Source organism: Lampetra fluviatilis, chromosome 41 (genome assembly GCF_964198595.1).
Source record: "Lampetra fluviatilis chromosome 41, kcLamFluv1.1, whole genome shotgun sequence".
Lineage (NCBI taxonomy): Eukaryota > Metazoa > Chordata > Hyperoartia > Petromyzontiformes > Petromyzontidae > Lampetra > Lampetra fluviatilis.
In genome coordinates, this window is record NC_136315.1 from 11,093,528 (window position 1) to 11,118,949 (window position 25,422).

Consider the following 25,422-nt stretch of genomic DNA (forward strand, 5'->3'; position numbering starts at 1 on the left):
ATCACTTTCTGTACTGTACAGTATATCTTTATTGTGCTGCCGGGCGCAGTGTCGCTCTGTGGGTCGCCATGGATCGGCTGAGCGCGGGTAACGCTACGTTTGTGTCTCTCCGCCTCTGCCTCTCTGCGCCCCCCGTCCAGCCTCGTGTAGCAGGAGCGGTTGTTTACGATTGGTAATCACCACGACGGCTCTCGTCGCCCGGTTGCTGGGTAGCGATCCCCCCCCCTACGGTGGGCGATGAGCTGGAGGGTTGCAGGCTGCTGTGTGCATCACTGCCCCCCCCCACCCACCCTCCGTGTGTGTGTGCCCCCCACCCTCCGTGTGTGTGCGCCCCTCACCCTCCGTGTGTGTGCGCCCCTCACCCTCCGTGTGTGTGCGCCCCTCACCCTCCGTGTGTGTGCGCCCCTCACCCTCCGTGTGTGTGCGCCCCCCACCCTCCGTGTGTGTGCGCCCCTCACCCTCCGTGTGTGTGTGTGCGCCCCTCACCCTCCGTGTGTGCGCCCCCCACCCTCCGTGTGTGTGCGCCCCTCACCCCCCGTGTGTGTGCGCCCCCCACCCTCCGTGTGTGTGTCACTTCTGTGCCCCCCACCCTCCAGTTGATCCGTTCGCGCGGCCCCCGTGCCCCGGCTGCTCCTCGTACCTCGTGGAGCCGTACATCAAGTGCAGTCAGTGCGGACCCCCTCCGCTGCTGCTTTGCCTGCAGGTACAAACACGGCACACCCCCCTCATTCCCCACAGCTAGCAGTAGTAGCAGAGTGTGTGGGGTGGGGGGTGCCTCGCCGCCGCCGTCGTCATCGCTGTAAATCCAAACAGATTTGTGAATAAAATAAATTATAATCCTACAAACACGAACGCAATAACGGTAACGTCAAACGCACTTCAGCCTACACCGTTCACACTCTTATGAGGGAGAGCACTTGTGAAGATGTGTGGGACCACTGGTTTGGCTGTTAAACCCATGCAACAACAAAAACAGCATATCATAAACTACTTTACAACGTTTTTTTTTTAAACAACGGTTTTATTAACAACTTCGTTTTACTCGCGTTCGAGAAGTCCGTCAATGGCGCCTGAAACACGCGGCGCCTGCGTTTTGTGCGAGCCGATTCCACAGTTTAGGGACCGCGGCGTTTTTGACCTACACAAATATATAAATAATAAGTCGTCCATACAAAATGTTAATTGCTTGAAAGTAGCGAATTAATTGATGCCGATTTTGATACAGGCATGCATTGTCACCGGATCTGAGTACGTGTGCAAAATGTGTAATTGATTTGAAAACGGGAAGTAGACTAAATTTTATTACAAGATTTGACCACGACAAACAGGAATCGAGTTTAGTAAAACCGCTGAACAAACGCTTATAAGACTTAAAGCTTTCGTGACTGTAGGAATTAATATTCTTTGGGTCTTTCGGTAAAGCCACGTAGATAGAAGAAAAAGAAAATATGATTTTTTTTCTACGTGGCTTTACCGAAAGACCCAAAGAATATACACTTATAAAGGTTTTAATCACATGAAAAGAAAATCCTAAAATAGTTTCAGAGAGCCACGCCAATCGCTGCCTAGCAGATTTCATGCAGATTTTTTGTACTCAGACGTCGGGTTGAAAATGCACGAATATAAACATTGACAAACCAAGTTTGCCGCTCACAGACTTGGTAAAGTGCACTTTGACATTGGAGTGACTGAATAGGTAGCCTCTGTGCGTGGATTGTGTGTTTACACCGCTTGTACTCAACGCGCGTGTGGGACATGTGCGGCAGTGTTTTGCACAGGGCCTGGAGTTAAGGAGCCATCGCAGTGAGCACAGCTATGAGATCGTGGTGAGTGCTGGAAGTCGTCACCTTTGCCCAGTCTTCACCTTTGCCCAGAGCGCGCTGGTGCATCAAGCGCACGGCAGCCTTGCAGAGAGCGCCCATGCACATCAAAGGCACCCCCCCCGTGTAGCCTGTGTTGGGGCAAGTGCTTTTAGCGAGCACTTATGAAGGTCGGCACGGCACACGATGGGGGTGGGTGGCCAGCACCAAGCCCGGCCGCCTTTGTCTCTCCAGTGGCGATGTTTACACACTGCACCAGGTGCTCATTTTGTAGCCGAGTCGACCTAGGGGAGGCCCAGGACCAGTTCAGATAATCGTCACTGGTGTTGGTGGCCCTGAGCGGGAATTGAGCCCGGGTGGTCAGGTTCATAGCGCAGCGCGCTAACCGCTACACAACCGTTTCTCACACACGCACACACTATGTGGGGATCTTTGAGAAGGGCTCGGCGACACATCCCCAGTCCATTGAGATGCATTTTCACAATTCACGGGGCGATTCAAGATTCAGTAATTCAGTTCTGCGCAAGGAATGTCAATTTACGTTTATTAGCCGACTTACGTGGAGCCGTGAAATGCACAATTAATCGAAACATTTTGATTATTACCCCCGTGATTCTGTGCATATATTGTACGGTTAAGAGTTAATATTTATCAAGCAATGCCTCGTGACACCCATAAACTTTAAGATGAAAGCGGCGACCGGAAATGTTAATAGCCCACTAAGCTGTGCGAACAGCAGCTCAACAATCAACAGAAACCGCATCTGTTTGATTTTGACTGTCATTCGTCATTAGTTGGGACGTTTGCTGCATTGTCTCCACCAACACGACAGGCATTAGGCCCGCAAGGTAACACTGGTGTGTGCTATTGCAGTCCAGTCGTTTCACTCAGAGCAGTGGGCGCACCTGAGCACCACCTCGCCCCTCTTGTGTCCCCTCTGCAGACGACAGATTTCCCGGTGCTCGACATCGGCTGGACGGCACAGGAAGAGATGACGCTGCTGGAAGCTGTTCTGGACTGTGGGTTGGGAAATTGGTGAGATTCCTTATCCTTCGCAGTGTCCATCACGCGTTCTCAAAGAGCGTGAATAAAAAAAAGCACCACGCTGCACTGACTGTCTTCCCTTGATCCCTGCACCGATAATACTGCACCTACAGATCCGCCTATAGCACTACACCTACGGCACTAAACCTGTCGTTCTAATTTTTTATTTGCGTGTTTCGTTGTCTAGGGTGTAATTGAATAATGACAGTAACCCATTCAAACCAGATCTGTTTGATATAATCGCATGCAACGCAATGGTTGAACACAGTGGCAAACCACACACGCGGAAACAAGACATTAATGCAAGAAAGTCTTTTCTTTAATGCAAGAAAGTATTTTCTTTATTTAAAGCCAGAATATCTGTCATTAATATGCAACCGGTGTTTGGTAAAACTTATAACACTGTTACGAAGGTTTTGAATTTGAATGAAAAAGCGCATAAAGTAGGCAATGCTCTGTATATATAAAAGCAATGAACATAAAACAATCCAATATCAAAAGTAGTACATATTTAAAAATCAGCGGAGAGCGAGAGCTCCGGGCTGCCGGTTCTGGGGTTGGACTCATCTCGTCTCGTGGTCGGTGTCGTCATCGTCGTCGTCCTCGTCGCTGCCGCCTTCGCCCGATCATTGCGTGGCCGGACAGTCGTTGGCTGTTCCGGTCGACGCCATCGGTGCAACGCAGACAGGGTCATGTCTGGGACAGGGCGTGCGGCAACGGGGTCATGTGTGAGAGAGAGGGCCCGAGTGGTGGCGTGAGCTTGGCAACAACAACGAATAAAGAGGGCAGAGCGGTGCCTCCTGCAACCACCTCATCTCCGGCTGACTGTGTGTGCGTCGCACGCCACCCGCATGCACAGACGAGACTACAAGTGTATGCCAATTTATTTTATTTCTTATCCGATCTTTCCCATGAAAAAGAGCTGCCTCTTTCCAATTGCTATAAGTCCTCGTTTAACGCGATAGAGGCGTTTCTGAAAAGTACCGCATTAAGCGACAAACAATTTCCCCATAAATCATGTATCGATAAAGTTTGGCGCGATACGATATACTACGCACACACAGTAAGATGGCGGGAGTAAAATAACTGAGGGTACGCCGCCACATTACCTTATCATTCTGTGTACTGTATCATACCGCTCACCCCCTCAGCACAAGAAAGTAGTTTGTCGTCGACCGCACAGAAACTGCTTTATAACGAGGGCATTCCACGTTATAATGGGCACGTTCCGCATTATAACGGGCACATTCCGCGTTGTGCGAAAAGTGTTCCCTAATCAAAGAACTACGTTTTACTGATAATGCGTTTTGTGAACATGCGTTAAGCGAGGGCTTATCATAATGAAAGCTCTCAATGCTGTTTTGTGTTGTGACTCTTAGGTCAGTTTGACTCCGGTTTGTGGTCTCAAGTTCACCGAATTAAAACACTTACAGGAAAAGCTCTGTTATCTGGCACTTTACCATCCGGAATTCTCTATTAACCGGAAGTTGTTATATACGGCAATATAAATCTTCCTTTACGTATCCGGATAAAATCCGATAGCCATTTGGCATCTTGCCATGTGCTTCTAATATATCTGTTTACAGAAGCTTCAGGATGTCGCTGAGTGGTGTCACTAGCGGCAGTGTTAATTGTAAACATCTGCCATTGTGATGCGTTAACTTTGTATACTGTACTCTAAACTGCCGCACTGCTTCCCTACAATCAACTTAGAATGCTCTATCACTGACTGCTGAGTACCTTTGTAAAAGAGTATATTATTTCTTAATAATATAAAATGTAGGTTTAATTTATTTCTCAAAAGTTTTATGAACTTGGAAAATTTTTAGTGAGGCATAAGTCTCACTCTCAAATAATATTTGAGAGTGAGACTTATGGCTCGCCAAATTTGATTAACCGGCACCCTCCATTCCCCATGGATGTCGGATAACAGCTTTTCCTGTATATATAAACTTTATGCAACCAGAGCAACTACTGCATTATTATACTCATCTAATTTGTTCAATGGTATAACCACGACACACTCATATCACCACACACATCGCCTATTGCACACCACTTATAGCACCACACAGCACTGCACCTAGAGCACTACACCTGTAGCACCACATCTATAGCACCGCACCTGCACTCAACCTACAACACTGCACCTAGCAGTTGTGTGCTTTCACACTCCCGTGTTGTGCTGTGGCCTAGGCAAGATGTGGCCAATCAGATGCGGAGGAAGAGCAAGGAGGAGTGCGAGTGGCACTACATGGAGCGCTATATCAACAACCCCCATTTTGCGTCTCCCGCAGCCGGCACGGGGCCTAGCGACAGGGCGGAGGCCACCGCCGTTGCTGCCCCCATTGCTTTTCAGGGTATGCAACACCACAAGGGGTTGGCCCAGCGCTATGCAGCTTCCGCCGTCTCCTTGAAGAGCGAAACGGCTTTAAAATCTCTCCGAACAGATGCATCATTGATCTGTGTGTGAGGGGCATCTCGGCTATTGTGCAATAATCTTAACACGTGGGGTTGGTCATTCGGGTCAGCCTGGAGGTCATCTCTTGACCACTGTCTCGATGCGTATTTCTTCCTGTTGACAGAGGGAACTGCTCCAAAAGAGTCTATAATAGTGATTGACACAGTCGTTCTCTTGCGGGACACGGCGTGAAGCTGAATGGGAACCCTGCTTCAGGCTTCCGACGCCATGACACGTTCGCCTGATGTCGCCACGTATCTGTGATTTTCATTGGTAGTGGAGGGCAGGCGTTTGCAAGGAGCGATTTGCCTTCCCCGCTCATTTTTATGAAATGTCACGGTTTGGGGTACTGATTTAAATCAAGGATCAATTTTGTCTTTCAGTAATTTTTGAAAAATTATAAATGAGGATTTATTTATCCAGACAATGGTAGCGCATGCCTTTAATCCACCACTGTGAAGACAAGGATTGGCAGAACACACTAATGTCAAGGTGCCATACCGTGGCTTGCCAGAAGGCAGTACAGCTAAAATGTGGACTCCACCTCTTCCGTTTGTATGGTATAGAGCAGTGGTTCTCAACCGGGGGTACACGGACCCCTGGGGGTACGTGAGATGATTTATAAATATGTGAAATTATATCATACATGAGTCATTGGTGAATAATCATGGATGGAATTGCCAATATAAAATAACTACAATAAAATGTTTACCCATATGGTAACCTAGATCTACATTAAAGACTTTTCTAAACTCATTGACCATAAACAATTTGGTTTCCAAGAGTAACCGCGGAGCGCGGACCAATTTTACGTCATGCATGCAGAGTGCCCTTGGAATTTTTTCTTATTCGCTTGCAGTTACGAGCTAGCTAGGATACCTCACAATGTGTAAATGGTTAAAACATTGATGTTTATTATTCATGCATTTATTTTTTTGAACCATGTTGAGTCAGGAAGGGGGGTACAGTAGCCAAAAAAAGGTCAGAACCACTGGTATAGTGTATCTCCCTCAGACTTGTGGGTTTTTCCTGGTTTCTTACCACGTGTAGAAACACTTAATTGGCCCATAGCACCTGAATACAGAAGACCGCAGAACCTCGGCAATTGTTAGCGCCGACTCTCCGCAGCAATTGTTAGCGCCGACTCTCCGCGTCCCTGCTGCCTTTCCCGCAGTGTCTGTCGTTCTTCCCGCAGTGTCTGTTGTTCCTCCTCGTGCCTCTGAGTCATTATCTCCTTGCGAGAGTGAGTGAATGCTGTGTGCGTTACCAGTTGAAAGTATTATCTAATGGAGTTTGTGACATCTTCAACAGCAAATGATTGACGAAAGTCTTCATGGTTTAATGAAGGAGATGCGCGTGCGTGTGTGTGCGTGAAGCTTGCGAAGATCCTCCGAGGCCGGGACTTGACTCGGCAGTGGCAAGGGAGATGGCCGGGTACATGCCGGCCCGATCTGACTTCTGCCAGGCAAGATGGTGACCTCATGGCGCAGACACATGGGGGGCACGCCGCCGGCCTTGGCATCCCGTTGAGATGGTCCGCCAACGCTCACTTGCGCAGCATCTGCGACTTTTACACCTAGGGGACATTCCATGTGACCCGGCAGTGTGCGCCGTGTAATTGCACACGTGTTTATTTATTTTCTGCGTGGTTGGGCGCGATAGTCATTGTGTAAGTGCGTACTGTATAGTAATACGCCTAATGTATGTATGTATGTTGGACCTTTTTCGCACCATACGTTGCCAACTGTGATAATCGGAGGTGCAGGGGAAGGACAACAAATGTGTTCATGTGTTTGTCTACACGTGTCATGACGTGTTTGCAATGTGTGTGTCATCTGATGCCCTGGATACCTGTGCGTACGAGACGTTGCGTCTCAAGGGATTATCCGAGGTGAAATATTTGAAAAACTAAGATCAGGCCATGGGTCATCACACTTGGCTCAGGGCGGATAGCATCTGTAATATCATAGAAGTACACCTTGTTTAAGTTAAGTAATATACGTTTATCATGATTTGATGTGTGGTTGGTTTTATTTCAGGAGTTTGATAACTATGCTGAATGGGACTTGAGGGACATAGATTTTGTGGAAGATGACTCTGATGTCTTGCGTGGTGAGTAAGGTGGCTCTGATGTGTCACGTGGTGAGTAAGGTGGCTCTGATGTGTAGTGCGGAACCAATGCAGGTTCTTTGACATGTCACAATGTGCTCGTTTGTTTCGTACATTCAAACATGTCGTCACACTTGTAGCACGCACTGCACTCGCCGACGCTGCAGAGAGCCCTTGCAGGGAATGCATGGAAGCTTTGGGGAGTGCAGGCCACTCCTGCATTCGGAACGATTCTACTCTACAGGCAATGGAGCAGACGTGAGGCGAGTTGAGGTTTTCAATTAAAACATAGGACCAGAATAGGTAGGCATGCTCCAAGAGAATGGACCACAATGAATAGGTTCTTGTTAGTACTTTGTTTGCCAAAGCATTTGCAAGAAACTAAATGAGTATTTCTCTTGCCAACAGGAATGTTGTTTCTGCAGCGCCAATTATTTGTATCTAATGCAGAGAAATGTGCTTATTGTAACAATCGCCTAGGGTTCCAACCCATTTTGGCCCAGGCTGCATTGCTCATGGGTGTAATTTAGAGCCTCCATGGTAAAGCATATATCCTTGATTACCAATAATCAGGTACGTGCAGTGTGATTTTGCAAAATACACATCGAGATTGGTCATCACAAGAGTTGGAGCTGTGGGGGGTACTGAGCCCCCCCTTAGTGGACACTGCATGATCTTCTCTCTCGCAGCCCTGAAGATGGCCGTGGTGGAGATCTATCACTCTCGCCTCAAGGAGCGGCAAAGGCGTAAAAAGCACGTAGCATACTCTATACGAACTGCTCTACATGAACTGCTCTACACGGACTGCTGTATTCATACATTTGTTTCTTTGTATAAAAGTAAAAGGGATCATTTGTTTTTCAGAATTGTTCGTGACTATGGACTCATTAACCTTCGCAAATTCCAAGGTACGCTTTTTTGCCAAAGGGAATTTTTTTTTTTAATAGAGGGAGTTGGTGATTGTGGGAATCTTGGTCGGGAGTTCCTATCTGGGGGAGGTGGCACATTCCTTCTCTATGCTCTACATTCTTCCACGCTTTTTCGTACAGAGAGAGAAGCCATTCGCGTGGAAGGTTCCGCTCCACGTCGCGTGGAATACGTGGGCAGTTTTACTGTCGTTGTCACTCTTCTAATTACTTTATTCGATAGCTGAACTACTTCAATAATGTGTTCAAGGAAATTACTTCCTTATTGTGCATGTTAAAACATAGCGCGGTTTATAACTGATTATGAGTTTGATTAAGAGTGAACATGTGCAACGAGCGTTGTTTACAAACGGCTGCTTGGTTCTGTGCTTGGGCTGCGTCTCTGCAGTCCTGGAGCGACAAAACAGCAAAGAGGTGCGGGATTTAAGCGAGGCCATTCGTCCCTTTGCTAAGACGATGAAGCCCTTGGAGATGGACAAGCTGATCGAGAGCTATGCACGTGAGTTTTAGTATTACACCGGAACCAGAAATACCATTGGAAATGATTGATGGTCGCTCTCATTGAGACGCACCCACACAGTTGCTAGAGGCAGCAGGGAAAGGAAGGAAACCACAGGTGAATATTTGTCATGATTAAATTGAAGCAAGTGAAACTATGCAGGGACAGCTACTCGTGAAGAACAGCAGAAGATGCCCTTGAAAGAGCAAGAAATTAAGAGACTGGCCCAAGATGGAACCAGTTATCGGAATAAACGTGTGGAGAACGTGGGGCATGCTGATGATAAAAGCACACCAGAAAACTGAACACAAATGCGTGAACATTAATTTAATCTGCCAAGTTTGTGTGAAAAAGTATCTCTTCCAGAATGAGGGTATGCATGCACATCACAGACTAAGTTTGCTACATGGTGCATGCTTACGAGTGTAAGAGGTGGATTGCAGAGCCGAGTGTTGATGTGTGGAGCGTCGGGTGATGCTGCTTTCCTTGTCTCGTTTGCAGTAGAGTGTGAATTGCGCAAGGACGTCCAACGGCTACAGGATTACCGTGTCTGTGGAGTCACCACCTTCAGAGGTACGCACCGCATTTTCCAGTGCCAGCTGTCCTTCCCTCAATGCGTCACATGCACACGATATTGTAGGCCCAGTGAAACTCTTTAATCTCAACAGGCTGACGAGTGCGGAGCTTGACCTTGGTAATGAAATGCATTTGTTCAGTCTTTGTCGCAGCCCGTGAAGCAATAGCAGCAAAACGCATCGGCTGCTGAGCACCGTGCTTGTTGTGAAAGGCCTTGGTGTAATCAGACTCGACTGGGTCATGGAGACCATGGAGAGAGGTTTTTCAGAAAGGTGGGAGAAGATGCCCCTTTCAGGGCCTTTGCAAGCGAAGGAAGGGTTTAGATGGGATGGAGTCTGTAGCAATGTTTGGGTCCAGTGCTGGTTTCTTTATTACAATGGAGGCATTCAAGAAGCTGATAATGTAGGGAACAGCATATAACAGCCAATGAGTGATTGGTGGGCAGAAGATCCCTGATGGATTAAGACTGCTTATGGTGGGGATACGGTGTTGAGAGGAGGTGGTGGAATGATAAGTAGACAAGGCCACTGGAGAGGGAAAGTTGGATGCCAATGCTCAATCCTGAGTGTCTCAACCATTGTTAAGTAGGAAATGAGTTGATCACACTTGGCAGCTAACAGGGTAGTGGAGGAAGTTATGGTGGCCTTAACTCGTCACCCCATATTGTTTCACCCATTACAAAATACAGTCTGAAACAATGTCAAGAGTCACTGTAGTTATCACACCAGCATTGAGACATCACAGGCAATGGTGCTCTTCAACCAGTATCCCACGTTGGCAGATTGTAACAGATCATCACCAATGTTATGGCACTAGTTTGATCTGCACAAGAAAGTCTCTTTGTCGATGCCAATCGCATTGCGCCCTCTCTCTGGTTGATGTCTATTGTTCGATGCATAGGAGCGCGCGTGTATGAGCGGCTGCTCGTGCGCCGTGAGGAGGAGAAGCTGCGGCGCACTGTACTACAGGATGTGATGCAATACGTGCAGGACCCCAATGCCTGCCAACAGTGGCTGCAGCGGCAAGCAGCTCTGTGAGACGCGTGCGCACATACCTACATTGTGCAATACACACACGTTACACACCATGTGTACGTTGCTTGCATTAACATGGTACAGGTTCACAATGCAAAGGACCTTTGAGTTTTTTGTTGTTGGTGATGGTTGAGCGAGACCTTCATCCAATGGCGGATTGATCATGGCTCGTGATGATTATACTTTTTTTGTTATGCAGAGGAAGATGGATGTAAGATTGGAGTTGATATACAGCTGTGTTTACCAAAACATGTGTATTGGCTGCAAAGTGAAACTGCTTGCATAATTGATGTTCCAATTCAACCTCGTGTTTCCTGGGGCTTTACTCACCCTTTGTTATAATGCTCTTGCTGTGTTTTGCTTTCCGTCGTTTTTTCGTGTTTAGGGATGCTGGCCGTAACCCAGGTGGACCAATCATCCCCTCTCTTGGTAAAGTTATCATGCTGGCATTCGCAACCACTGTGAAGCACACGTACACAGCAACCACTGTGTGTGCGCTTCACGACATGAGTCTGTTGCAACATGTAGAGCATAGTTGTGTGTATGAATATACAGGCAGACCTTACTCGGCGCGAACCTGTAGAACACCGATTCGTTATTGTGCTCTTTGTCCTGGTGAAAATCTTACGAAACAAAATTCAGAAATACAATTTTCTTTTTACAAAGTGCTTACTAGTGAACACGCAGTAGCGGCTGGCTGAGAAAACGTACCCGCCCCCAATGAGAGTGACGAATGCTCTCGGCCAACCAGACCCCCACACCCTGCGATTCGATTATTGATAATTATCACCGTTTGTGGTCACGATTACATTTAAACAAAAAATCGATTTGTTTAGCTACTCATGAGACCAGGAACTCACGAGACCAGGATAGAGTCTCTTCTACACCTGAAAGAAACCTCATCACATCTATTTAGACTGAGGGCATCACTAAGATCACAGAGGTCCTGGAGCTTTTCTCCTAGTGACCCAGACTGGGAGCGCAGCAGCTCCGACAGCCTCATCTCCGACCTCTGCCATATAGGAATACAGTAGAATGCACTTGTCAGGACAGTACATAATACTGATGTTATTAAGAATATATATGAAATCAAGTTTACCCTCATTATTAGAACTTATGGATACCCCAATCAAGCTCTCAAATAATGCTGACACGAATGAAATTACACTTTTGGGAACAGATCCCCATATGCACAATGGTCTAATCACCCCTTTTAGCGCTGATTATATTCGCTCTCATCTTGAGCACCAAACGAGATCTCCCTTTATATGTATACTAGCGGGAAGTAACCGGCATTGCCCGGGAGAAAAAGGAGACACACACACATCGAACCACACACACAAACACATCGACTTGCACACACACATATGGACTTACACACACAGACATTCACTTTAGATACACACACATGGAGTTACACTCACAAATTGACGTACACACATACAGCGACTCACACACATACGTAGACTCTCACACACATTGACCTAAGCACACATATGCACTTACACACACAAATCGACTAAGACACACACACATGGACTTACACACACACATAGAGCCACGCACACACATGGACTTACACACACATATGGACTAACACACACACATGGACTCACACACACAGACATGGACTTTAGATACACACACATGGAGTTACACACACATATCGACTCACACACACACATTGACTTACACGCACATATGGACTTACACACACATATGGACTAACACACATATGGACTCACACACACATACACATCGACGTACACACACACATCGACGTACACACACACATCGACTGACACACATAGACACACACACACACAGTGACTTACACACTCACATGGAGCCATGCACACACATCAACTAACACACACACATCAACTAACACACACACATCGACTAACACACAGCAACTGACACACACGGACTGACACGCACACTTGGACTTACACACACACACACATCTGGTGTCGCCCGGGCAAAAAAGACAGACACACATCGACTTACACACACACATGGACCTTAACGCACACACATGGACTCACACACACACATCGACTTACACAGCAATCCCCGATGATGCCACAGCTAGAGCTGGATAGAACTGGCCACATGGTAAATTGACCATTTGGTTGCAGACCACATAAAAAAGGGCAGGGTCTTGATGGGGGTGAGGTAGCTCAGCACTGATTAATGTGTCAATGTGACTTGCATGAATTGTTTCCCTCATCCATAGCAAAATGTGAGCATGAGGAAGACGACGTTTTTGCCACCCAATGGTTGTGCAAGTTACTGCTTGTCTATCCAAAGACGCCGCCTTCGTTGGTCGTAATAAGCATCATGAGGTCATAAACTTTGAGTTTTAAGACCCTCGCTAAGATGTCATGTCTGTCTGGTGGCTTTTGGTTTGGATAAAGGTAAACCTGGATCTCCTTTCATTTGGGATTGCAAGTGAAGGTGATGAAGAGATGGGGCATGGCATATTGGCTGATGTACGTCATGGCATCCTGAATCTTCTCATGCATGTATCTTGGTGGAGCTGTGAAGGATGAAGGCAAAACAACGAATCTGCCCACATTGTGAGCGTTTGCATCTCCTTCGGCATTGATGGTGTCCCAGAGATGAGCATACTGTTCACACACAGGCGGTTTTGATTCAGTTGAATGTAAAGAAGGCGCTCACTCTCAATGTTTACATACTCATCGACAACATACAGGTGAAAGAGGTTGGCGCACCATAATATGCGGTTTCCTCCTCTGTCCATGATCACGAAGGAATATAAGTTTTTTTAGAGGAGACAGTTTTGTGAGGATGTCTTTGTCCTGAAGCTTTGTAAATGGAAGAATGTTGACGTGGTACCCATCTTGGCCTTGCGACAGGAAAATGGGTTATTGTAGGGCATCGTATGCTCTGTTAGTGTCAGGAAATCGTGCGACGGTGTTTTCTTGGTATGGAAGAACAATGTCTCTCTCACAATGTCCCTCACCCACCATAAGAAAGCAAGGTCAACAATATTTGGGGAATTGAACCTCCCCGCGTGCTCCTCGCTTTGGTGGAAAGTAAAGGTGCGGTATGGCAACATATAAATGGGTGATGTTCCGACGAATGTAACGATAGACGAAATGCAATGGGCTGTATCGAAGAAGGTCCAACGTATTTAGCAGTATAACATATTAATCAGCATCGCAGGAAAAAGTGTGACGTAAGCAATCGAAACAATAGAAATGCATTGAAGAAATAAGTTGAAATAAGCCTACATTAAAGAGCAGCAGTATGCACAGGTAAGTTGAGAAGCAGTCTACAGTCTAGATTATAAACTGTTAGTACGCCGACTCAATGACATGAGCATTGCTACAGTCAACATAAAAAGCTGGCAATACGGTCAGCAGCTGAAAAGGATACAGTCAACACGAAAAGCTGGCAGTACACTGAGTGAGGTAAAGAAGCAGGCAACAGATTATAGACTGGCATACACTCATAATAGCCAAAAACAAAATTAGCAGTGTAGGTAATAGAGTGCCAGTGCACTGACGTTTATTAATAAGCAGGCAGCAGGTCACAGCACAGACTGGCAGTACACTGTCTCAGCGTCATAAAAACACCAGTAAAAACAAAGTTTTTCACTATAAATCCTTTATATGCGTGGTGGCTAGAGTCATCTCGTCCTCTGGCTTGAGATGGCTGCCACCTATGGGTCAGATGATTGCATTGCACCATTAAGCAATTGGTAATTAAATATATTTTTGTCCTGAAAAGTGTAACATTTTGGAGAAAAAAAATATCACGAACATTAATTGTTACGCACAACGAGTCTGTGTGGAAAATGTCAGCTCGATTGGATCACGGGAAGTGGGTTAAAACACGACCGAAAGATTTGCACGGTCGTAAGCAAGCAAGCACGCAAGCACGCGAACTTAATATAAAGGATTTAAAAAGGAAATATTTAGCAACCTAATAATGAAAATTTAGTTTTGTGCACACAAACATTATTGTAATATCTGCAAACTTATTTGTTTCCTCATAGTAAACAATGAACCTGAGTTCTTATCTCCACACAAAGATTATTAATGTAATATTTGTCAACTTTTTTCTTTCATAATAGTAACAATGGACCTGAGTTCTTAGCGAAAGATTCAATAAAATTGTACTTTACATTGCCGTGGTGAGGCCTACTCCCATGCACAGCCAGCGGCCTCGCCTAGATTGCCCAGCCGGAGCAGGTGACACATTGCCTGGCTGGGGTCTTGGCCGCTACCCCCCACCATCCCCCATCCCGAGCTACAATAATACTATCTAAGCGTTAGAATATTAGTGTCTACCGACCCTATAGTAGTAAGTGCACACATTGGGGTGGGGGGGGAGAGAAGAGGACATGACACTGATGAATTTACCTCAGCGTTGCATGTATTTTTGTTCCATTTTGAACGTGAATAAGAAATCCCCCCCCCCTCCAACGATAACGCACGTGCGTTGCCAGGGGCAACCCCCGTGCAGCTTGGGCGGGGAAATAAATAAATAAAGAGAAATCGCACAAAAACGCTATTTTTACTACTTTACAGTTTACGGATGGGAAAACGGCATAGCGCCTGCCCACCTCGGGGCTTAGGGCGTGCTACCTGGTAAGTTTTTTTTGACAAATAACCCCACGGTTCGAGAGCCAAATCCCTCGCACGTGCGCGGACGGACGGACGGACAGAATTTGTTTTACTCTTATAAGTTAGAAGATACTGTATACATATGCCCTGCTCTATACATGTGTGCCATCTTTCCGATTGGCTGAAACAAGGTCACAACTCTTTTTTCAGCCAATCACATCGCAGCGGTGCACCTCACGTTGGTAGTAGTTGTGCCAGGTAATGACAACCTAGTGGCGGCGCTAGCTCAGTGATCTGTGAGGGTCTAAATCGCACGACAGTGAGGGGAGGGGATGGGACGAGACATCGCCGAGTGATTAAAGAAAACGCGAGACAGCCATTGGAGGCATCATCCAGAGGGCAGAGGACGAGGGGAAGACCGGGGACCAGGAGGTGGGGGAAGTTCGCCAGAAGGACCTGTGTGGAATGTGCAACAGTTGTGGAATCTGGGAAAAGGAAGGAGGTGATGGCGACTGTGGTGGCATCAGGCATTGAGCATGAAGACCATTTTTACTATGGATTGAAAACTGGTGTGATTGTTAGAAGTAAGGTGCGACTTGCCTGGTCCTCTTACATGATGCAGGTCTCCTCAAGGCACAATTCTTTCTGACATGCAGAGTTAAGAGGCTCTGCCGCTGTACTAACAAGACCATGCTGCTGTGTGTGGTGTAGGCCGAAGAAATGCACCGCCTTTGGATCTCACCGGACTGCCTGGCACTGAGAGGCTTAATGAGCAGGAGAAGGAGGTATAATCGATTTGTTTTATTTTCACCCTTCACTAGCAGGACGTGTAACCACTGGTGTCTGCATGAGAATGTATCGATTGTCACTGCCACGAGTCACGTGGCAAAGTGTCCATCGAGGCCACCAGGAGCAGATCCCACAGCTGTTGCATAGCCGACAGGCAAGCAGCGGGGTCTCACTGCCTCTCATTCGTGTCTCCCCCTTGGTCTCCGACCTCTCTCTCCGACCTCTCTCTCCATGTCAGGGCTTTCTCAGTTGCCTGGCTCCCTGCACGCTCTGCACAAGCCCGAGCCATTGCACCCTCCTCTTCGTCCGTCTCTTTTTGCTGAATAGAACCACAGTGGAGATCTCCACAGCCTGTAAAGAACACGATCGTCCCCCCCCCCCACACTGTGTTCCCCAGCTCACGAGTAGCAGCAGGAGTAGCAGCAGGGGCAGCAGCAGCAGCCGAATCACCGCATACTTCCTGGCGGCGTTCCATGCATACATTCAATCATTCACCCCTTAGAGCCTGCATCTGCTCTTCCTCATCCAGTCCGCTCAGCAACTTCATTCTCACTGAGCGAATCCTCTAGCGCCACCACACTTCTCTTTCATCTCCAACCTCATGGAATTATATTAAAATAGCCTTTGTAAAGTTTAACTGGAACTGTTGCAATATAATTTGGGCTTGTGTAGCATCTGAGCATGGAACATGTGCATCATGAATGTGAAGTAAAGTGTGTTAGATGTCACTTGAGAAATAGGGACAGTCACTTAAGAGATGGGGTTAATCATTTGAGAGATGGGGTTAGGCAGTTACTTGAGATATGGTATTAGCAACTTGAGAGGTAAGGTTAGTCACCTGAGTGGTGGGGATAGTCACCTGAGAGATGGGTGCAGCGGTCCTCGGCAGAGGAGGTCTTGATTCTGGAGATAAACGGGTAGGGAATCGGCAGCACGGGCTACTGGAGGAGGCAGCTCCAGTCAATGCTTAGGAGCTGGAAATATTTGTTCAAATTGAAGTGAAAACCCAAATGTAATTTGACATTGTTGTGAAGTCATTGGTGTCTGGCGCTGAGACTATCAGCTCACGACACCAGAGATTGCGACCACTTCTGAATTTCACGGTTTCCATGGATTCTGCTTTACATCGTTTGTTTCTTTGCTTTTGCGTTACATTCATGTGCTCTGCTGTTTTATCCTGGGTCGTAGCCAAGTTATAACATAACTCCGGACACTGCCACCCGGTAACATGGGTTTTAATTACTGATGACTGGGGGTGCTTCCACAGCGGTGTAATGGTTAGCGCACCAGACTTGCGATCCAGAGGTCACCGTTTCCATCTCCCGGCACGGCAGTTGAAACAGTGGGGCCAGGTTTCTGTAATCCTCCCCGCCTCTGTCCACCCAGCGGCATAAATGGGTACACCAGTCAAACGGCAGGTTGTGTGTGGTGGGGTGAAGTGTGGGTACTCCCACTTCTTGCAAGACATCTGGCCAGCCTTGAAAAGTAGGCCAAATACCTTAATGTAATGACCGCAGGATGGGGAATTGTCTGTGCCTCGAGAACTGTTGGTGATGTATCTGTGCGTTGGTGAATTTTGTTTTGAGGGGAATTTCGGTGAGCGTCTCTAGCAGCAGCAGGACCACACGGCGGAGCCCCTTTGCCGCACGTGCGAGCGTCGCGCTCAGCTCCCGCGTTACCGTGTGCCCTGTGCATGCCCCACAGCTGTGCCAGGCTGTGCGCCTCGTCCCAGAGGCGTACTTGGAATATCGTGGAGCTCTGGCAGCCGAAAGCCGCAAGCTGGGTGGGTTGCGTCTTGCCCAAGCCCGGGCTCTCATAAAGATTGATGTCAACAAAACTCGGAAGCTGTACGACTTCCTTCTGCGAGAGGGTTACATATCCAAAGGTTAAGTAATGGTGTGCCCATCAGCCTGTTGCATGAACCATTTCTTCTGTTTACACGTCACTGATTTCTCTTTTAGAAATACAGACATGTAGGTGCTGTGAACATCCACACGCATAATCTGCACAATATGGAAGCTGAGTGGATATATGCCTTACAAGTACTTGATGCTGAGATGCGTTTGTTTACTGAGCCCCTTGTTGCTGAGAGATGCTTCTGTTGTTGCATCTTGCTGGCAGCGCAGTAGCAGCTGCCGGGCGCTGGTGGCGCACGCCTGTAATCCAATTATATGGAGGCAACGGTGGCGGCGGCGGCGAGTGAATCACACATGTTGTGAAAGTCCCTGCCCATAGGTGCCAACGTGCAATTATAAGTACAGTGGTATCTCGGTATACGTCGTTAATTCGTTCCAGAAGGTAGGACTTATACCGAAAATTACGTATAAAATATAAGAAATTATATTTTATATGGCATATTATACATTAATGGGGTTGTATGAAATAATTTAGACACTACTTATTACTAAAATGCATACATTAATTAAAATAAATACATAAATAAATTAAATGTAACATCACTTTACCTTGCTAAGAGGAGTTGATAGCCTACGAGGATGGTGGTGAGGAAGGGGGGGAGGAGATGTTATTTTTTTGGAAGGAGAGTCCCCTTCCATTAAAACTTCAGGAAACTGAAATTCAGGGGTTTTTTCTCTTTCTTTTTTCTTTCTTTTTTCTTGACTTGGACCTGTATTCTTGGTTTTTTCGGTAAAGTCACGTAGAAGGGAAATAATCAAAATGAAATAGAATTCTCACGACGTTTCGGCCACAATCCAAGCAGCCATCCTCAGGTGAAGAAACAGCTGTCGGAAAGACAGCGTCCTAATGAACACTGCTAAGCTTGGCAGCGTATTTTAAGCTGGGTGGGAGGAGGAGAGCGCCTTTACAAATGAGTTTACATATCAACAGAGGAATTTAGAATATTGATGACAAATGCAGATATGGGGTTAGTCACTCCTTGTGGAATGTGTAGGTCGGTGGGGGGTCTCAAAGTCATATGCTAGTGTATTATGGAGAATTAGCAGTAATAAAGGGAGGGAAATTTTTAATAATAAAGAACTGCAACAGCCCAAACCACCGCGTATCAAGCTAGTGCATTATGTGGAAAACAAAAAAGGAGTTTCTAAAGAACTACAAATACCCTACTACCATACAATAAACCGATGTGAAAAAACTAAATATAAACTACATCAATATAATCAATATACTCAATATACTCTCCAATAAGCTGAGCTATTAACATTAAGTAACTGGGTATACACTACACTAGTAGTTCTTTAGAAACTCCCTTTTTGTTTTCCACAATGCACTAGCTTGATACGCGGTGGTTTGGGCTGCTTGCGTTGTGGCCGAAACGTCGTGAGAATTTTATTTTATTATGTTGTATTATTTTATTATTTCCCTTCTACGTGACTTTACCGAAAGAACCGAGAATATGAATCCCTGCAGTCACGAAAGCCTTAAATCGAGACTTGGACCTGGTTGAGGCTCACCAGGTTTGAGTTTTACTAAAAACCTGTCCATTCAAGTTTGTTTTTGCCTTCTAAGAATGTTCCTGAAGTGTGACAATGTCTGGTCATGCCACACAATATTGTTACGGCTTGTTAGACCCATAACAGTATTGTGTACGTGGGTACTGTACGCGGTGACTCATCCCGACCCATACAAGTTCTAGCAAGCGCGTCGTATCCCAAGCAAGACGTCGTATCCCAAGACATTTTTTTATCGTCAAAACACGACGTATACCAAATTTTACGTATTCCAAAGCGGTCGTATACCGAGGTATGACTATGTTGAACTTCTTTTGCACTGTACGAAGCCAACCGTGCTAATTGGAGGTGCGGCGGAAGGACAAGAAACTAAACACAAAGCAGTTTTAAAGAAATTAGTTTTCAATCTAGAATTTAAAGTGCATAGCTCCAGTGGCTTCCTAATAAACTGGCTTGCCAGGAGAATGCAGTAAAAATGTGGACTTCACCTGTTGTCTTTTCGGGATTGAGTGTTTCCCCCTTGCATAGGTGTTTTTTTCCGAGTGCTCTGGTTTCCTCCTACATATAACCACTAATTAATTGGCCGATACCTTAATATATAGTGGTCCGCAGAGCTTGGGGAATTGTGGCTGTTTTCCCACTTGTCTCGGTGGTTCCTCTAACCTTTAAGTTATTCTGAGTGATCGGATATTGTGCGGCCTGTTCGTAGTTCGAATTATTAAGCGCCTCGAAAATACATGTTTCTCGGTTTCAATGTAAAATGGGCGAAATAATCAAATTCAAGAATGCTCCCAAAACTAAGATGAGTGTGAGCTCCTGTTGTCGTTTAGGTGCTTGGGAAGAATAGAATCCGATAGGTTTTCGGTTCTCACCACTTCACCTTCGGTGGCCACGTGGGTGGATGATGATCCCGATGAGTAAAGTCTTTTTTTGTTGTAGGTGTCGGTCTTGTCTTGCACCCTTTGAGTTGGCCTCATTTGCGCAATGCTGCATGCATTTCCTTGTGTAATTTCACATTCTGCTCACTTTCTCAAGGTTGGCACGGCTCCCATTCAGTGATGGTCCAAAAGAATGGGGCTCTTCGTATTAGTGCGGCAGTAGCTGTTTAATGTTCGAGGTGGTGAGGTGAGATGTTGATTTAGGTGATGTAGTCTCTCCTAAGTGTAACACGAATCGGGCCGAGTAAAGTGATGAGGCGGGGGGATTGACAGTGCCATGTGTTCACAGAGACTGGTTGAATCAGTTGTAGGCTTTCGCGACCAATATCATCCATAAGAGGTTTTTTGGGTTATATCGTGTAAATTTACGTGATCTAACCCCAAAAACCTCTTATGGTTGAATCAGCTTGGATATGGCTACATGCCGGTACACCACCTGGGCAGGGAGTGTTTTGTCTGAAGGCGTGGGCGGGACGGGTAGTCTATTGTGAGGACATATGCAGTGGCCCGACGAGGCAGCTTTGACATTACTACAAAATTATTCAACTTTTTATTTTACCAGGTAAGGCCCACTTAGCTATACAGCTCTTTTTCAGAAGTGACCTGGCCACAAATGGTAGCTCAACTAAGTGGCTTATGTGGAAATTTCTAGCAGCTAAATACTCCAAACGCATGTTTCTAAATGTGGAGGGGAAAACCGGAGGACCCAGAAAAAAATCCACACCACCATGGGGATAACATGCAAACTCCAAATATACAGGTGTCGGGGTCGAGATCAAACCCATCACCTGTATACCTGTCGAGGTAGTTAGCATCTCACCACTGTGCTGCCCAACCTGGACCTTGAGTGCATGCACAAGTCTCATCAGTAAAGAGCCACCTATCTCTCGCAGGTGTCAGTGGTACAGCTCTCACTGGGAACAGCATGGCCTGCATGGAATGTGACCATCACATCCCACAAGCTTATTAAAGACAAGATTGGTCTTCCTCGTAAATATTACTGTTATCTGTAAATGTCTCAGCAGGCCAGAACAAAATGTAAAAAAAAAGCCCAGTCGAACAATTTAATGGACTTCGAAATAAAATGTTGTGGAAATGTTGATACCCCCATCATCTCCCCGTACCGAATTGTGCGTATGCAGTCGTGTGACCCTGCAGGGCCAATCACGCGAGCTGGCCCTGCGCATTTTGTTTTGGCTCCGTGTGGGCATCGTGGAGGACGCGAGACACGGGAGGACGCGAGAAAGACACCAAGGATGTGAGGGAGACTCCAAGGACGAGAGACACACACCGATGATGTGAGGAAGACACCAAGGACGTCAGCCTATTGCTGTGGTTTGTTTATATTCACGTGGATAAATTGTGGAGACGTGTTGCTTTCTCCAGGATATTCCTGGTGTTGATTTAGACCTGTTCAGCATTGTCAGTAGCTTAAGCTTTCCACCCTTTCATTTAGTAAATTACAAAACTGGTACAAATGTGAACTCAACCTCATGTGCAGCTCGAGCGAAAGTCATTTGTGTTAGTCTCCATGAACATGCATTGGGCCTCTCGGTTCGGTTCACCTGGCTGCAGCAAGTCCAAGCTATTTTTTATTTTATCAGCTTCGGCTCAACTAAGCTATATAGCTCTTTTTCAGAAGCGACCTGGCTACAAATGATAGCTGAACGAAGTGGCTTGTGGAAATTTATAGCAGCCAAATACTCTAAACGCATGTTTCTAAATGTGGAGGGAAAAATCGTAGAATCTGGAGAAAAATTCACACAGCCACGGGGAAAGCATGCAAACTCCAAATATACAGGTGTTGGGGTGTCAGGATCTTTCCCACAACCTCCTGTATAACAGGCGAGGTAGTTAACATTTCACCATGTATACCTGCGTTTGGATTGAACACACCTAGGACGTATGCTCTGCTTGCGCATTTATACACAAAACTATCAAACCCGTCTCTTCCATGTTGATGGAAAGTGGGGCAACTAAATTTGAGAATGTAATCTTACATCTGCATCCATGCCGAGTCATGGACAAGAGACATAGCACTTGTGGTCCTGTTACTGTAAATTACTGTGATGCGAAATGATCATTGGAACCCCGATGCAGGGAATGCCTCTTCAAATGTGCAGTTTATTGTGATGAGAAAAAGCGTAATGTGCCACCTGTAAAGTGTGAACTTTATACACGCACATTCACTGGAGGACTCGTTTTACAAGTAAAACAGCAATGACTTCACCATTAGCATTTATCTTGCACTTTCTTCAAAGGCGTACATATCTTTCAATGCACATGTTTATAAGGTGATCCGTATTTCCTTTCACCTTAGAAACATTTGCCCACTTGCATCGCATTGGCACTTACCAATCTGGAACTACTATTGCAATGCTCTGTTACTTGGGGTTCTGGTCTTGGGACTATAGCTGGTCCAGAACACGGCCTCCAGGATGCTCATGCGAGCCTTATCCCTTGAACATTCCTCCTATAAACAAAAGCTATTCAAATTACATTTTAGGTCCAATTTAAAGTATTGCTGCTAACATACAAGGCTTTAAAGTGCCTCGCAGCACTCTATATTCAACAGCTGATACACCCCTACACACGATCATGATTTCTTGGATACGCCAATTTACATGTGCTCCATGTGCCAAGAACTGGACTGCACCTGGAGTGACTGAACCTTTGCATGTGCTACGCCAAGACTCTGGACCACCCTGTTACTCATGGTTAGACATGAGCTCACTCGCACTGTTGAGGTCTTCTCTAAAGACTCGACCTGTTTCACCTGGCCTACACTTCCCATGTATGACCAGTGGACTCTGGATCTTGTATTTATATTTCTTAACTTCTTGGATTAATTGTGCCTAATAAATGTGTAGTGACATCAGGGATGTCACTGTATGATGCCGGCCCGAGAGGGCCGTGGCGTGCGTTGCACTGTCATCGCATACACCCCGTAGGTGGGTGTAGTACCAGCCCTAGCGGGGCTTGGGGAGCGCTGGGTGGAGTGCGGGCTCCCACAAGGGAGAGTGGGAGTGTCAGCCCAGGGGCAAGGTTGCCCCAGGCCATGGCTCTCTGGTTGACCCTGTAGACACGTGATCTGGAGTGTCCACAGAGAGGGCCCCAGGTGGGGGGGGGGGGGTTAGGGGGTGATCACGTCTCCGGGGAGAGCTCTCGAAGGGAGCTAGAACACTCGAAGGTGGGCGGGGCCAAGGGCAGAGCGGCCCCGACCCAGAGGGTTATAAAAGGTGGGTCCCTAGGAGGGACTGGGGTTCTTCATTCTACAAGCTGGAAGCTCTACGAGGCATCAACACGTGGTCGCAAACCCGAGTGAGGGCTGCCCTTCGGTAGCTGTAACTCCTACGTATAGAGTAGTTAGCTGGGTGGTCCACCACCCGAGGCTGTATCTACCCTTTTGTGTTAACGGGTTGATGTTACAATAAAAGTGTTGCCTCTAAAGAACGTCTGCGAGTCAGTTGGACTCACTACAAATGTATAGTCCTCCACCAGTGAGCAGTTGAGATTTGAAGCACAGGTAATTATTAACTGTTGAACACCAATAATGCCACATGTGCAGTGACATGGAATGGGTCACTATGGAGCATAGCGCTGGTTGCTGGCAGAGAAGGAGTTCTGCGGTTGCAGCAGCCCTGTCAGCAGGTCACGTGATAAGCAGAGGGATGTAGGGCAAAGGTGATAGAGGGGGCACGTGAGGTAAGCCCGGGAACACACTCGTAGGTTCTAGAAGGGGGGTGTGGCCTGGGGCGGAGCAAGGCCACGGGAAGAGGATAAAAGGGGACCCCGAGCAAAGGCTCGGGGCTGTTGCTTGGAGTGGAATCCCGACGGGCTGCTGGAGTCTTCATCACCGTCTTCACCTTCTTGGCGTCAGTCTGGCAGTCTGATAGCTCTCCTGACTGAAAGTGTAGCTACCCTTTGTATCCTGTGAAGGCTATAATAAATAGAGTGCCTCCTACTCAGAGTGTCTCCATGTACAAAAGCAGCAGTACTTGGGAGACAATGTCAGGCAAGATGCCAAAATGAATGTGCTAACAAAAGTAACATCTGACTAAAATGAGGGATCTTTCATTTTAAGTATCAAGACTTTTTTTATATGTGGGGACCGGTGGTGCAGTGATTGGTGCATTGAGCTATGAACCCATGACCAACATCGGTGATGAATATCTTAACCGGTTCTGGTTTTCCCCGAGGTTAAGCTTTAAACGAGTGCCCGGTGTGGGTGGGTAACCATCAGCACTGGGAAGACCAAGGTGACCAGGCAATGTTTTGGGGCCACTACCCCTCTGGAGTATCATGCCTATCTTCATTGGTGCTTCCTGACAGCACTTGCCAACAGTGAATGCTATTCAGGGATATTTGTCTTTTTTGTTAAAGTGCGCATGTCTATGTACTTTACGTATACTTGTGCCACTGTTCGTGTCTCGTTTGCTCAGCTTGCAATAGTGTACGTAATAGCATTGCGCCCAGTTGCACAGCGCTTCATTTTGGCCAATTGCTTATGATCAGTAGGGAGCCACTGTTGCAATCCAGTCACTACCCTATTGATTGTGCTGAAATTGCATTGTGTGTTGAACCATTTTATTTCCTAAAAATGGACAACTTGTGAATTTAAAAGACACCCCATCCCATTACATGAAACAGAAATCCGAAGTTCACATGCGACGAGAGCGTGGGGGACACCCAAAGCTGTTATCAGGGGCACTTGGTGCATGTGTGGTTGGCAACACTGGCATTGGGTAAGATACAAAAACAAGAGTTTAACACAACCGTGCCAATATAAATCTAACCTGGGCAAGCAAAGAAGCAGAGAGGGCTTAGATAAAGACATCCACATAGGAGAGGGCTTGGTGGCTACTGTTGCATGCTGAAACTACTACGCCGCCACCACCCTACAGCGTGGGACACTAGGGCACGGCTCAGTTCTGCCCGACGATCGCCTGCAGCATGCGCTTGTAGTCTCCGCTGGTGTCACCCTCCATCATCTTGTACAGGGTCTTGTTGTACTTCTCCAGGAAGGCATGCTTCACGTTCACCAGGTCGATCTGAAACGGCAGTGAATGAGCAACGTGATGCGGCGAGGATCGCTAGATGCCCAGACTAAATTGCCTTGATAAAGATATCGCGAAATGCATGCAGCCACTGCAGTGAGACACACGATTCCCTCGTGTCAGACGACACCATGCGTGCGTTC

The 25,422-nt window shown here is 46.8% G+C and overlaps 2 protein-coding genes across 5 annotated transcripts in view; one reads left to right on the forward strand and one right to left on the reverse strand.

The window, feature by feature from the left end:
* The first annotated feature begins 6 nt into the window (after positions 1–6).
* TADA2A (transcriptional adaptor 2A) lies at positions 7–21,502 on the forward strand. Of its 4 annotated transcripts, XM_078875574.1 has the most exons (16): positions 7–87; positions 597–703; positions 1,767–1,826; positions 2,764–2,855; positions 5,061–5,224; positions 6,702–6,790; positions 7,365–7,437; positions 8,124–8,187; positions 8,299–8,342; positions 8,749–8,859; positions 9,361–9,432; positions 10,336–10,468; positions 10,855–10,898; positions 15,779–15,852; positions 17,561–17,741; positions 21,365–21,502. In XM_078875574.1, the coding sequence occupies exons 1-16, from the start codon at positions 69–71 to the stop codon at positions 21,370–21,372; spliced, it is 1,335 nt and encodes a 444-aa protein (XP_078731700.1). In that variant the 5' UTR covers positions 7–68; the 3' UTR covers positions 21,373–21,502. The 4 variants fall into 4 exon arrangements, 3 of the variants coding, with proteins under 3 accessions (XP_078731700.1, XP_078731701.1, XP_078731702.1); XR_013639906.1 differs by lacking the exon at positions 15,779–15,852; XM_078875575.1 differs by lacking the exons at positions 15,779–15,852; positions 21,365–21,502 and having other exon boundaries at positions 17,561–18,305.
* The window catches only part of LOC144946561 (annexin-B12-like), a 52,777-nt gene continuing 45,735 nt past the window's right edge, over positions 18,381–25,422 (reverse strand). The window contains exon 13 of the mRNA XM_078875571.1: positions 18,381–25,273. Coding sequence (XP_078731697.1) covers positions 25,148–25,273 — 126 coding nt within the window. The 3' untranslated portion in view covers positions 18,381–25,147. The remainder of the gene's footprint in view (positions 25,274–25,422) is intronic.

What these genes read in the sequence shown, in the direction of transcription:
- TADA2A (XM_078875574.1), top strand. An exon ending in GACTGTGGGTTGGGAAATTG is followed by an intron (nt 2,856 to 5,060) that starts GTGAGATTCCTT and finishes GCTGTGGCCTAG; the next exon opens with GCAAGATGTGGCCAATCAGA. An exon ending in TTAATGAGCAGGAGAAGGAG is followed by an intron (nt 15,853 to 17,560) that starts GTATAATCGATT and finishes CATGCCCCACAG; the next exon opens with CTGTGCCAGGCTGTGCGCCT.